The sequence below is a fragment of the Rhea pennata genome, chromosome 13, assembly GCF_028389875.1.
Source record: "Rhea pennata isolate bPtePen1 chromosome 13, bPtePen1.pri, whole genome shotgun sequence".
Taxonomy (NCBI): domain Eukaryota; kingdom Metazoa; phylum Chordata; class Aves; order Rheiformes; family Rheidae; genus Rhea; species Rhea pennata.
This window is the reverse complement of record NC_084675.1, coordinates 18,813,921-18,828,314: the sequence shown is the minus strand read 5'-3', so window position 1 is coordinate 18,828,314 and position 14,394 is coordinate 18,813,921. Positions and strand designations below refer to the sequence as shown.

General features: G+C 38.1%; 1 protein-coding gene across 1 annotated transcript in view; it reads left to right on the top strand.

Annotated features, from left to right (window-relative positions):
* Positions 1 to 14,394, top strand: part of LOC134146436 (polycystin-1-like protein 2) — a 42,332-nt gene that overhangs the window by 5,966 nt on the left and 21,972 nt on the right. The window contains exons 5-19 of the mRNA XM_062586858.1: positions 192 to 339; positions 1,012 to 1,247; positions 1,914 to 2,318; positions 3,185 to 3,283; positions 4,045 to 4,094; positions 4,867 to 4,984; positions 5,660 to 5,867; positions 6,603 to 6,723; positions 7,310 to 7,451; positions 7,940 to 8,140; positions 8,354 to 8,499; positions 9,342 to 9,536; positions 10,824 to 10,949; positions 11,971 to 12,153; positions 13,754 to 13,878. Of these exons, the coding sequence (XP_062442842.1) occupies positions 192 to 339; positions 1,012 to 1,247; positions 1,914 to 2,318; positions 3,185 to 3,283; positions 4,045 to 4,094; positions 4,867 to 4,984; positions 5,660 to 5,867; positions 6,603 to 6,723; positions 7,310 to 7,451; positions 7,940 to 8,140; positions 8,354 to 8,499; positions 9,342 to 9,536; positions 10,824 to 10,949; positions 11,971 to 12,153; positions 13,754 to 13,878 (2,503 nt within the window). The remainder of the gene's footprint in view (positions 1 to 191; positions 340 to 1,011; positions 1,248 to 1,913; positions 2,319 to 3,184; positions 3,284 to 4,044; positions 4,095 to 4,866; positions 4,985 to 5,659; positions 5,868 to 6,602; positions 6,724 to 7,309; positions 7,452 to 7,939; positions 8,141 to 8,353; positions 8,500 to 9,341; positions 9,537 to 10,823; positions 10,950 to 11,970; positions 12,154 to 13,753; positions 13,879 to 14,394) is intronic.

Sequence of the window (14,394 nt, the reverse complement as noted above, 5' to 3'; positions counted from 1 at the left end):
ATGAAATTATGTTCCAACAAGAATCCTGACCAGTACTTATGGAGAAGAATTGCCACTAATGTATTCAAATTGGCAGCAGTGTCAGCTCTGTTTTGGAGAAGGCCAGCTCTCAACAATATACAAAAATTAATTTAATTATGCAAGAAATGTAGACAAACAATGACATCGAACTCTGGCATTACATTTTACAGGTCTGCAGCTGGCTGTAACAAATACATGCCTTGTCTTTGAAAATATCACAATCACTTTGAATTGGATGCTCTCTCCATACTCTGGCAATCTTTCATGCATCCTTAACACTGGAGATGGACACACTATTGATCCTTACTACCCTCCAATGTAAGATATATCTTTTATTTATCAGTAGATGAGTAAGTTTCACTGCCTGCATTTCTTCGAATGCTTCAGTTCTCTTAAATGAGATTTTAAAAATTAATTAGATTAAGAACAGATCATATATACAAGACAGTTGGATTTTGCAGAAATTCATTCTGAAATTAATACACAATTTTATATCAAGCTGTCAACAATATTCTTTCTTCTGCTTACTGTAACAAGTGATTCCTGTTTCTCACTAATGGAATTTAATACAGGTCCTAAATGCACAAAATTATTGAAAAACTTTCAATAATTGACAAAGAAATGGGCAAGCATTACTTTTCTCAGTTTAAAGAATATTTTTATATTTGATAACATTTAAAATAAGATAATGGAATTATATTATTATGGGTGTTATTTGTTTTATATTAATTCAATTAAAATTTTTTTTGCTGTTTATAAACATCAGATTTTGTATTATCCTAGTGCTCAGAAAGAAAGTATATGAATCTTACCTGTCTACTAATGGAATCCTGATTGACTGAACTAAAAAAAATAAGTAAAGAGTAGAAGGAATGAAAAACAAAAGTAGTAATGTACTACAAATAGTAGACATTCTGTGACCACTGTTATCACATAGTGCTAAAGACTTCTCAAGACAGTCTTCTGCAACAAGTTCTCTTTGTATCCTAGGCTGGTCAGCAATGTCACGCACAGATATTCATCTCCTGGAGAGTTTACTGTTTTTGTGGAATGCACAACCAGTGAATGGCATGTGACAGCTCAGAAACGGGTGACTGTTCAGGATAAGAGGGATCAACTTAGCATTACTGGGTGCTATAGCCAGTACGAATCTGGGAACAGCTCTCACTGCCGGACACTGTATGGAGAGTTGTTATGGATTCAAGTAGAACTCAATGGAGGAGAGGGTAATTATTCTGCATGTTTAAATGGCAGACTAAATATTATGCTATGCATAAGAAAAACAAATTTTTATGTCACAAAACAGTATCTTTTCTAGCAAATGCTTTCCCTGCAGCTGTTTCAATCCTGCAACTGAATGCTCCGAGCCTTATTGGAAGGGGTTCTTTCTCAGAGCTGTTACAGCACTTGACATGAGCATAAACCCTTTTTCCCTCTGCACAAAGCTGACAAAGCATGAGCATAACTTTAATCATGTAAATCCACATGAAGCCAGTAGGATTATTTCCATATTTGAAGTTAAGCATCTGCAGAAATGCTTCACTGAACGAGAGCAAGATGATTCCACACTGAGCAGGTCATATTTGCTGACATGTATTTAGTTCTCACTTCAAGCTCTAGGAATCCACATACATGCTTAAAAGATAAAATTCAGTAGCACATGTTTGAATTCTCTTGACTGCCTTAAGATTCCCATCAGGAAATACATGTGATAGACTTTCATAGGGAGCCCAGAGGGACACAAAAGCAGATGAAGCAAATCTATTCAAAGCAACTGCATTGCCGCAGTGTTCTTCTAACCCCTTTATAAATACCTGAATGTTGAACAAAACAGCTAGAATTGGATGGCCTGTTAGGCAAGCTGTGAGAAATTCTGAATTGTCTTTTTCCAGGTAATGAAGTGACCTACGTTATACTAGCAGATAACATGACACTCACTGAATCCAGTGCAAAGGAAGGAATTGTTCCTCACAATCTGACACTCAGCTGTACCTCTCAAGAGCTCCTGGGTCCAGGGATACATCAGCTGGAAATCCGAGCATCCAGCAACACAACCACATCAGAGATCTCCAACAGCGTTGCTGTTCACTTAATTGAGCCAATATCTGGTCTTCAGGCTAAATTAGCTTCTCACACTCTGGAGTTGGGGGAGAATTTAGAGATAAATGTCTCTGTGTCTCATGGAGCCCCAGAGAAACTGAAGTTTGAGGTTGTGGGATCTAATGAAACACACTCTCATGAGGAAGACAGCTCTCATGGGGAGCCTCAAACATACAGCATACCTGTGTACTTTGAAGGTACAGCATGCTGACATCTTCTGTCTTTCTAACACAGATAAATGTGTAGAGGAGTTCATATATTCCATCACAGCACCCCTGACTGGGGGGCAATAACTTAGAGCTGAATTTGGTAACTTTTTTAACTGCTCAAATTTGATCTGCAGGAGAGTATGGACAGAACAGTCTTATTGACTTATAACCAATATAAAAGAATTAAAATGCCAAATTGTTCTTCCTAAAGAGACCAAAAGTGAGGCTTCTCCTGAATTTTGCAGTAAGAAAGACAAAGTGAGCAGAGTTCATTTTTTTCATGGCCACACCCCTAATTTGAGTACAAATGATGATATCTTCCTGAATCACAGTGTTTTCCTCATGTTTATTCGTTTGTGCATAATTTCCAGTTTATACTGCCCTGCATTTTACACTGCAGTAATGAATGATCTGAGTTCATTAATGCATGCAGATGACAAAGAAAAGGGGAGCTCCCTTCCCATCTGTGCATCTCTCCAACATGTAGTTTTTGCTGAACTTACAAATATGCTTTATAGTTATTTTTCTTTATGACTATTAAGAAATCAAGGTTTTTAACACATCAAATTTAATATATGGGATTAGAGAGATTCTCCTTAAGAGCTAATTCAGTGGCAAAGCATTAAAAAGTTTTCCTCTAATGAACTATTCAAATTTCATGCCAAAGCTGGAGCAACAGAAGCTAATTATTATTTCATTTTATTTTTCATTCCTAGAAAAGCCTTTCAGTGGCAGTAAATTCATCAAACCAAATAACTTAAAAGGAAAGAATAGGATTTTCTTTATGAATTGGATTTTATGTCCCAAACAGGATGGTGCACTGTTATTTCTAATTGACTATGTATCTTCTCTAGGTACTTTCCTAGTAAAAGTGGTGGCCATGAATGCTTTCTCAAACATGAGCATGGATATTGGGCTCATCAATGTGCTGGCAAATACTTCCCTTAAAGAAGGTAATTGCATTATCCTGACAGTATGATTTTTGACCACATAAGTCATGTTCTGCAATCAGAGCATTTTGTGGAGTGTTTAGTGTTTATGGTTTGCATCTAGTAATTGCTTTCCTTCCAGCAACAGCTCTAAAAGCTTTTGTGGAGGCTTGTTTCTAATGAAGGCATCTTCATGGATTTGAACTGGTCATAAATCAGCATCACACTATATATGTTACATACTACATACATATGTAACATACATATGTTACATACTACACATTTGCTATTTGTCCTAGAAATAATTAGTGAAGTTTGCAGCCTGAGACATAGCTATGAAATAATGGAATATCTGCATCACAATAATCACATAATTTGCTGTCAGTAGATGCTTCTAGATGGCTCACTCTTACATTTACAATAGCAGATTATACCACAAATAAAGTTACTTATTAATCCTATTGAGACATTTCCAGTGCTTCCCTCAACTTTGCTTTGTACATCAATTGAACTCCATCACCATCTGTTCATTTATTTTGATTTATACTATTATGATGGAAGAATTAGGATCATCCTTATAGTATGTTACTAGCTTGTTGTTACAGTTTTATCTATTTTAACAAGACTATTTATCACAACTCAAGAGTCTGATTCTTACAGCTCTCCCTTTCAGATTGACTGTAGTCAAATCCTGAGTGTTTATGTCATGCCCCTGTGTCACTGAGGACTGTCTGAGAGCTCTATAGGTAGCACTAAAGCATTCTGATCTTTTTTGTACTAAACAGATTCTGCAAAGCTAAAAGGCAGCACCAAAACAAATACCCAAGAGACAAATGTAAGTATTATTTAAAGTTTTTACTTTAAAATTGAAATGCTGAGAAATTCTTCTTGGTGGTAGAAGTGCTGCATTAAGTATTTATAAGAAGTATTTGTGACATACTGCATTATGGACTTTATTTTCTGTGCCACAGAATTGCTAGATTTAATTAAATTGTAGAATTGCTAGATATAATATTTTGTTATGATCCTGAAGATCTAGTTTTTAACTATAACTATAGCAGACAGATGTCTGTTATACGAGATGTCCTACTTCAAAAGAAGATGTCATGATTTATAGACTGGCTGTAAGACTGCATTACATCAAAGGAATATCAGCCTAATTCAGAACAGGGTTCATAACAATTTGTTGCGCAAAATGACAAATTCAGTTAAATTATTCTCTTTGTCTACAGCTGTAATGTATCTAATTCTGACCAAAAAAGTGATTTACTAGAAGACAAATTATTTTACATTGTTTAAAAGTCTCAGTCTAAAAACATAAAATTAGTGGAAATTAGGTTTCTAAGTACCTGCATTAGTTTTGAAAAGGAGAGTTGGGCTACTAAGCCACTTATGAGTTTGGGAATATTTTGCCATATATTTGTCTGTGCCATCTGCTTCTATTCGCATATTACCTATGGTCAAGGAAGTATCATTTAAACTGCATGTAGCTCTGCATACAGTGACTTAGGGCATAAACTTTTAGACTTTCTTAGTTACAAAGAAGTAAGATATATATGTGTTTATACATGCTACTGTCTTAACTGGAACATTTACTTATTATTTAGGATCACAAAAGAAAAAACAAAATCTATATTAAACCAAGTCGTCATGTGGATCCTTTCACAACTGTTACACTTGGCTGGCCAGACAACAATGATAATTCTAGTTTCCTCTGGTCCTGTGGTACGTGCAGTTCCTAAAGCTTTTCCATCAATTACTGCTTGCTGAGTGACAAACTCATTGTCATGTCAGATCAGGTGGTGAAAATCTGAGTAAAGGATAGTTTAATCTCTGCCTGGCATTAAAAAAGTTTGCTGCTCACTGTAAAGGAATAATGTCCCTCTACTTCACTCTGGTTTAACAACCAGCTATTTATGGTATATAATATATATGTGGCATAGCATATATATATGTGTGTGTGTGTATATATATATGGCATACATGTAATATATCATAGTTCACAGTGTTATCTTCTCCTAGCTTTCAATTTCTCCAGGTCTGCCTGTCCTAAGCCCTCGCTCTCATTGCCAAAAACTAATCCCAAGTGATTTAAATAGTTAGGCATTTGCAAGGAACGTGCAATTATTAGCAATAATTGGCATCAAACATGACACAAAAGCATTTATAGCTGAGAACTAGATTGGGATTCAGGACATCCATGTTCTGTCCCCATCTTTATCCCTAACCTCATAGGTTACTTTGAAGAAGTCAGTCTGAACTCTGGTTACCCACTCTGTAAATTGGGCAAAGGAAATTTGTTTGCTCTGTAAAGCTCTTCGAAAGCTATGAGAGGTAGGACCTTTATGAGAGACACAGAATGTTATGAATAATCTAATTATAAAGGAAATGTTTGCACAGGAGCTTGCTGGCCTGAGTGGAATGAATGCGTGCAGCAACAGATAATCCTAATCAATCAAACCGAAATGCAGATCCCACCTTCCTGCCTTCCTCCTCCAAAGTCAGCAGTGACTGTGAGAGTTACAGTCCAAAATCATGGAAGTGAAGAGAGGCAAGATGAGCAATGTCTGTATGTGACTGCAAAACAAGAATTGCAACTAGAAATCAGGTCTGATTTTAAACCATAGTATTCATTATTTAATATTATTATTGCAAAATCCTAGTGCAGGGCTGCAATTATCATTAATAATAACGTTAATAAAGTGATAATTTACTGATCATTGTAAATATATAGATTCCTTACCAACATAGGAATTAAAAAACAAAATGGGACTTGGTGTATCTCGAAGTCCAGACTCCTGCTAACGCAGACAAATAAAGAACATAACCCTTTTGTAAACTGAAAAATGTTCTTCTCAAAATCAATTATTTTTTTTCACCTTACTACTTCCTTTCAGTGCTGGTGATTTACAGATGTGAATCTAAATGACATGATTGGTATAAAAGCCCTAAGATATGTCTGATATTCCTACTGGACACCCATATACACCTTACTGCCTCAAAAAAAAACTGGTCTTTGAGAGTTTAGTGCCTCACGGCATTTCACTGATCCAATAATATAATCAATCCAGAAGTCAAATAGTAGTACCTTTCAGCTGAGAGCCTGAATCAGTTTTGGAACACAAATAATTTAATGGTTGTGGGCCTCAGTCACTGTTGAAAATGGACTAAAGGTTGCTAAATTCCTTGCTTTAAAATTAAATATTTTTCTATTTGCATGCCACTTGTCTCATGTCCCAGGGCTTGTGCAGATTTTCATCAAATGAGAGTAAAACAATCTGCATCATGTACCATGACATTTCATACAGTTACTACTCATAATTGCTATCTTACCTCTTTACAGGTGTGAGGCAAATTGCAAGCCAGTGAATGCTAGCAAGGAAGTTGTTTTGAGTGTCTCTGGACAGAAGGATTCGCAGGCAGTATATTATAACTGGTATTTAGATAACACATTCCAAACCAAGGTAAGTGCATTGTATGAAATACTGCACAAACGAAAATAAGCAGCCAGCCAGAGGGAAAGCCATGTGGCCTCAGAGCAGTACTTTGTCACATTGCTTGGAAATAAAGCTTTGGTAATAAAAAGGAAAACTGAGGTGAGGGGGTGCCAGGTTTTGGGAGGGTTATAACAGAAGGCACCTAATTGACACCTCACTCCTGACAGTGAAATGTCTCCCCACAGCCATGGTAAAGGATTATTTAACTTGCAGCTAGTACTGGTGATTGTATATGTACAGATAGGAATGCAAATGCACACATGCTTTTTATATAGATTTTTATCTGTATGTCTTAGGTTTCTAATCAAGTACCTATAATAAATATTCATGTGAACTAACTGATATCCCATCAATATACTGTTCATTCTCCCAGGGCAGTATGTCTAACCACACAACTATAGCGAAATAGAGAAACAGAGGCAAAAGCTCTGTCAATGTTGAACAGAATCTTGTTCACCATATTGCTTGCAGATTTGGTGAAATGTCTAACTTGAAATTGCAACAGAAATCACAGCAAGTAGCCTCTACTGAAATCTTCTATCTGATTTTCTAGCCCATACCCCTCCCTCCAGTCTGTAGCCTGACTGGGTTCCGGCAGAGCTCTTTGAATTTGCTTCAGAGCAACAGATCCATGTTGACAATGAACAGCTCTTTCTTGCAGACACATGGAGAAGCTTTCCAGATTAAAGTAACAGGTAGGGGCAAGCAGGGGTTTTCAGACTCCTGCCATCCTGACATCACAGGGGGCATTACACGGATAGAGCCTCGCTGACAAACAAGAAGTTAAATTATTCCGTAAGTTGAGTGCTGTTATGTTACATGTGGGGTTCTTTAAAATCAGTAAGAGCTAAGTTTATTGTGGGCTGCTGTGCATTAAGACAAATGCAATTACCGTAATCCAGACTGCTAATAATTTTGTTAAGGCTCATTTGGAAATGATGTTATGCTAAAACTTGATGGAATAATACAGCTTTACTTCATAAAGCTAACTGCCATGTTGTCTAGTAGTTTTTTTCCCACTATGGCTTATTCAGCAACGGGATTTCATTTCTGATTAGGCCCATACTGATGTCTCTGGTGCCTGAACAAACAGCACCATTACTAGAATAGGTAACATTAATGTCTGAAGAGCAGCGCTCCCACGGGATGATTATTTCTGACGTTCTGCTTCCCGAATTCCCAGCAATGAGTCAGCGTGGATACGGCGAGGAGACATACCTTGTCAGCACGGTGCCTCCGCCCTCGATCCCCAAATGTGCTGTGTCTCCCAAGGAGGGATCAGTGCTCACCACTTTCACAGTCTCCTGCAGCACTTCTTCCTTAGTGGATCCATGCCAATCCAGTCGTAGCAGGCAGCTCACATACTGCTTTTATCTGAAACCAAGTAAGTCCGGAGGTGAACTGTTCGACCAACTGCTTCTCTACGTTTCTAGCAAGCGCTGTTACTGCCTCTAGCAAGAGCAAAGGCACAGCCTGCTTTCACTCCTCGGACAGGCTAATAACGGGTCAATTAATCAGGCCTGCACGGAGCAAGCATACTCACAGAGAATAGATAACTCCATCTGTCTCATACGTAACTCCATCTTTCTTATTTCAGATTCTCTCCTGCACTGTGGCCCAGATCCTGAACTCTTCCCAGTTTATCTACCACTTGGAGAAGAGGAAAATAATTTCATTTTACATATGACAATTACTGTTAGCAACAACTTTGGTGATACCGTTCAAACTAATGCTTCAGTGAAGGTATGCAGTAAAATTACTTTCTTTCAAGGTGTCTCAAATTGATCCTTAAACCGCGATTCACTTTCAGAACCTCCTGTTTTATACTTTTACTTCCCTGTGGCTGTGCCATAATTACCATTTTTCCTGTCCAGGACTACACTCTGTGAAATCCAGACTCTTTCGCTGTTCTTTTGTCGAGGACAGAATTTAAAAAGATGATCTATTTGGACACTGGGCAGCATAAGCTATATTTAGTAAGTCTGGAGTTACTCTCTGTGGGCTGAAAGAACTCCCGGCTACCGTCCCAGTTTCCCGGTAATGGGATCCTTATTAGCCACCAACAATCGATGTATTTCTGCTTCACGCTCAGAAGAGCTGCTCGTCACTGTGCTGCTTTTAATGGCAATCCATGCAGTGAGGTTTGAAAAATGTAGGATTGAATAAGGCTCTGTTTCTTCTCTTGCACAAATTTGCCAGTCAAGTAGATGAAAACAGAGTCATCTTAAAAAGATGACAGTTTTTCATAGATTGAATTGGAATTGAGCTATTTTCCTATATTTGGACATTTTTAGAGATGATTGATTGTATCCAAGAAGGCAAACATCAATCTAAAAGCTGGGAACAATAGCATGAGTCTGGTCCAAAGGCATAAATCAGTGACACCAGTTCTTAGGCAGGAGACCCAAAAGGAGATCAGAGATGCCTGGAAAATTTAACTGAAAATAAACCGTCAAAAACTGGGGAACACAAATGAGTTTTCTGTCCAGCTCCAGCTAGGCTATCAGTAAGATGATCTGGAAGCTGTGCAAAGGTGATTATAACAGCCCTGGCAATGTTAGGGGCATATCTGATTTCTCCATCAGGTTGGACATGCAGACATGATCAACGGGAACCTGACCCTGCAGACCATTGTATCTGAGAAGGCAAACATCATTCTCAAAGATGGAAACAACAGCATGAGTCTCTTCCAGCTGTATAAGTCAGTGACTTCAGTCCTTAATCAGGAGACCCAACAGGAAAGTCTTAACATATCTTTACAGACAGACACACGAAAAGAGGTCAGCCAGACACTTGTTTTCTTGCACTACAGTGTAATATAATGCACTCTTCATATTCTTTGACAGCTCTTGAGGAATAGCAAGCTCCTGTATCACCTCCTGAAAAAAACAGAGGTTTCAAGTTCCTATTCTGTCTCAGTGTTTGGCACAGGTTTCAGGTATTTTTCGCTACTTGCCCAAGCAAATGATTTTCCTTACAATCCATCTGTAAAAGATTTCTTTCTCAATTGTTATTCTATTATTTTATCCCATGGTCACTAGCTTTATTGCATTTACACTGAGACTGATGGAATACAAACAGTCTTTAGTATGACTAAAGATGTTTAAAAATTGTGAAATATCTCCCATCACCATATGAAATCTTTCAGATACGAGAGTGCCTCTTCTGGAATTCGCTGCAATTTCCTTAAAATTGACTTAGCATGAGAGTGTCATGACTTTTTGTTCAGTTATCACAGCAATCATTTGTAGGGTGTTTGTGGGGCCTTCTAGTGGATGAAGGTGTAGCTGGCAGCTGGAGTAGGGAATTGGGGACTGGTATTCCTGTGTTATGTTCCCTTAATGAGTTACTCAGTGATTGCATGGCCCGACAAAAAGTCAGAATTTGACTCTGCAAACCCCTACAATCCATTCAGATCAACAGAATAAATCCTTTAACATTATTAACCAAAATTAAGAGATTAAACTAATTTGGATAGTATTTTTAAACCAGAAGTTAACCTGATTTTCCACAAACAATTTAAATGTAGCTAGAATGGCCTTTTCTGTGGGAGAAATATCCTATATAAGTTTCTGCAAAAGTACTAGATGGCAAGTAACTTTGTTCTTTTCAGTTATGAGCTTCTGTTTCAGTTTTAAGCTTTAATTTGTACAGTGCTTTGAGTACCCCAGATGAAAAGATCTAGAGAAATGTAATGTATCCTTCAATTAAGATTCATTATTTGAGTAAAATCAATCACACATGGCTCTGTTTCTTTGGAGGTGGCATTTATACAGTAATTCACATACACAAGTACAAATTCTCTCAAACAACTCTCCCAGCTGTTAATAGATGTTAAGTGTATAAATTCTCTGAGTTGGGAGGTAACATAATAGTCGTGATTTTACAGTAACTAAGGGAACTGGCATCTTGTTAGTAGAGCTAATATTAGTTCAAATGATCCTTGTTGTGAAGTATTATTCTACTTCACAATTTACAGCAAACTAGGCTTTCAATGTGTAGCACTACTTACACAGTCATAATTGGCGTCTTATTCCTTTGCCTAATTATCCCTTTTTTGTCCCAAGCTCCGAGGGCTGATGCTGACAACTCTGTCTGCTGTTAACGTAACATCAGTGCAAACTGCTCTTAAGATGTCAGAAGTATTGAAAGAAATCACTTACAGGAGTGAAGAGCTGTCTGTCTCAGCACAGGTAAGAAGAAATTAACCTCGGATCTCCTTACACAAATGGCACAGACTCTACTGCATCCCACTGACCTTGGAAGAGTGTCAATGCTTTACAGCTACCTGTTCTTTACTCAGTTTTTAAACCATACCAGCCTGTGTGTTGTGACCAGAAGGGAATGCATTTTCACTGTTTGGAGTGAAAGAATCTGGACTCACAGAGTCACTACAATCCAGACTGTGACCGGCTGGCCAGATACATTCTGTGACACAATTTCTAGTAAGAGGCATGCTAGACATACAGTTTATGTCTGATTTCTGTCTTACACAATTGAGCCAGACAATGTTTTGGGAGCACTTCAGCAGTGTGTGGTTAACTTCGGCAAGACAAGGAAATTGCTCAGATTCTCCATGCACTCTACATTGAGGCTGCTAAGAAATTGCAGATTGTAGGAATGAGCATGTCCAAGCTTGCAATAAATTTGCTTGGCTTCCTTATCACCTTAGGCTAAAAGCTTTCACAGTCCCAAAGCAATCAACGGCCGCATTTGGGCACAAAAGAAAAATCATAGATTCCTCTTTCTCTGGCATTTAGCATAGCACAAGGCCAAAGGTATTACTTGATGATGATCTAATATGCTTTGTGAAAAATAAGATTGAAATGCACTTGACAATACATTTTTTGGATTCAGCATCAAATAGAATAACTTAATTTATTACATTATTGTAACATCTAAACTGTATCTTAGCCAGGTGTTTGACAGATAAACTTCCTTCAGATGTTATTCATTTTCTTTACAGATTGCGTCTGTAGAGACAGGATGGACTTTTCAAGTCAATATTTCATGTTAGTATACCATCTTTAGTACCTCATCTTTACTGATGTTTGAGAAGCACAAATGATTATAATTAAAACAGCTTTGACCACAAAAAGTCCCATCAGTTTACTTATGTTTTAATATTCAGTAAGAGCCTTAATGAGATCGTGTGTCACTTCTGTCATTTGTAGCACCAATACACATAAACTTTTTGCCTTATTTCCCATGCAGGTAGAAGCCAGTAATACTCTAAAAGATGTCAGTGCTTCGTTGCTTACTGTAAACACAGAGGAGAGCAGAGATGATCAGAAGCGAAAGGATGCAGTCAGCTATCTATTTAATGCAGTTAGCAATGTGCTTAAAGCTTCTATACAAAGTAGAGCTGTGAATACTTCAATGCCAGAGGCAGAACAGGTAATTTTGGTTTGGTCCAATTTCTAGTGGGCTCTGTATGAATATTTGCCTGCTTCAGAAGATTTTTAAGAGTTCTGCTGCCTCTCATATTTTTAAATTGACACTGGATGGGGTTTATTGTGATGCCATAATGGAGTTAAATTGAATATCAAAGTAAACTTCTCCCTGGTTAGTCCTGTTGGACTGAACAGTCTGCTGATGAAAATCATAGAATGACAGAATCAGTAAGGTTGGAAGAGACCTCTGGAGATCATCTAGTCCAACCTCCCTGCTCAACAGGGTCACCTAGAGCATGTTAGACAGGGTTGCATCCAGGCGGGCCTTGAATCTCTCCAGAGAAGGAGACTCCACAGCCTCTCTGGGCAACCTGTCCCAGTGCTCTGTCACTCTCACAGGGAAGAAATTCCCCCTCACGGTCAGGCAGAACTTCCTGCGGTTCAGTTTGTGCCCATTGCCTCTTGTCCTGTCACATGGGAAGACTGAGAAGAGTTTGTCCCCGTCCCCTTGACACCCTCCCTTCAGGTACTTGTACACATTGGTAAGATCCCCCCTCAGTCTTCTCTTCCCCAGGCTGAAGAGGCCCAGCTCTCGCAGCCGTTCCTCATAGGGCAGCTGCTCCAGCCCTCTGATCATCCTCGTAGCCCTACGCTGCACTCTGTCCAGTAGCTCCATGTCTCTCTTGTACTGGGGAGCCCACAACTGGACACAGTACTTAAGATGAGGCCTCACCAGGGCTAAGTAGGAATGCCAGAAGCCTCTTAAGATTTTTTACATTTAAAGCTGAACAGGGCAGAGCGCTGGAGAACACAGAATCAGTGTAAAGCATCTAATGGATGATAAGCTGACTGACTGTAATAAGATCTTTTCTAGGTGTGATTCTACCCTTACAGATCAAGGAAGCCACAGGTACTCAATATTCACAATTGGTTCCACTACTCCAAATGTGAAATCAGCTCCCATTGCTATTCAAACTTTTTCAGAAATCATGTTCTGGTTTTCTCTTCAGAATTATTTAATGTGTTTATTTTGTCTTATCCTGTCCTATTTATCACAGTTGCCTTTGTGTGCTTCCTGTGCTGAAGATTCTTTAGCTTTCATAAACTGTAGAGCATGATATAAATCTAATCTGAGAGAAAAGGTTATGAACTGTTAGAAGTCCTCCAGGAAAACACACTAATAATACAAAATTTATAAGCAGTTAGGTCTTGCTTTTGCAAGTAACTAAACATCAACATCTAAAGCTAAAGGTCATTAATGTACACAAGTGCATGCACATTTTGCACAAAATTGATGTTATGTTTGTAGTTCTTCAAATTTCAATGTGTAGGAGTTTTAAATGTTAGAAATCTTTTTACTGGAAGATGTATTTATTTGTTGTCTGTAATGTTTCCATGAGAATTACAGAAATGGAATTGTTTATGAGAATAACTTTCTTTGCGAGTAACAAGCACATCACTGAGTATGCCAGCTTTACAAGAAACAGTAAAAACTAGTGTTAGCTCATAAAACAAGGTAAAAGCAAATAATGTGAAATTTGCTAATTCCAAGGAGCTTTGTTACAAGTTTCCTCCTCAGTAAGTTTTCCATCCTCCTTTTCCAGAGTTCAGTGTCATACCAGCTCTTGAATACAGTTGAAAATTTGCAGAGTGCCCTTCTGTTTGGGAAAGAACCAGATGATAAACCAATGGTCCTTACCGCCCCTTCTGCCACAATGTATATAAACAGGTAATAATAATAATAATGTTTCAGTGATGACCTTCTGCCTAAATGCCTAATAGTTCCTCAGATTTTCCCCAAATATTCTTTACATTGTCATTAAATGGAGCACACAAAGACTGTAGCATAATGACAACTTCAACAGTACAATGAGGCTGCAATTACTGATTGCAAGAACACCTTTGACTCCAGTTAACTTCAATAAAGCCGTCTTAGAAATTCTCATGCTGTGTCATCTCTGACAAGAGAAGAATTTACTACTATTCCTGCATGAGGCAGTAGCCACTTACCTTTGAAAGCATGAAAAACTCATGTCATTCCAGTTAAGGTATTTTTCTTTTACAAGTTGCCAATACTGACATGTTACATAGAATTGTAACCAGCTTGGCAGGAGCAAACATAATCATGAGGAGCCTGAGAAACATTCTCTTATAATCATCCCTAAATTGTTCACCAGAACCTGACTCTCATCTACATTTAACTGCACGTAAAAATCAAGAGCTTGTTCATGGAGACCAGGTACAT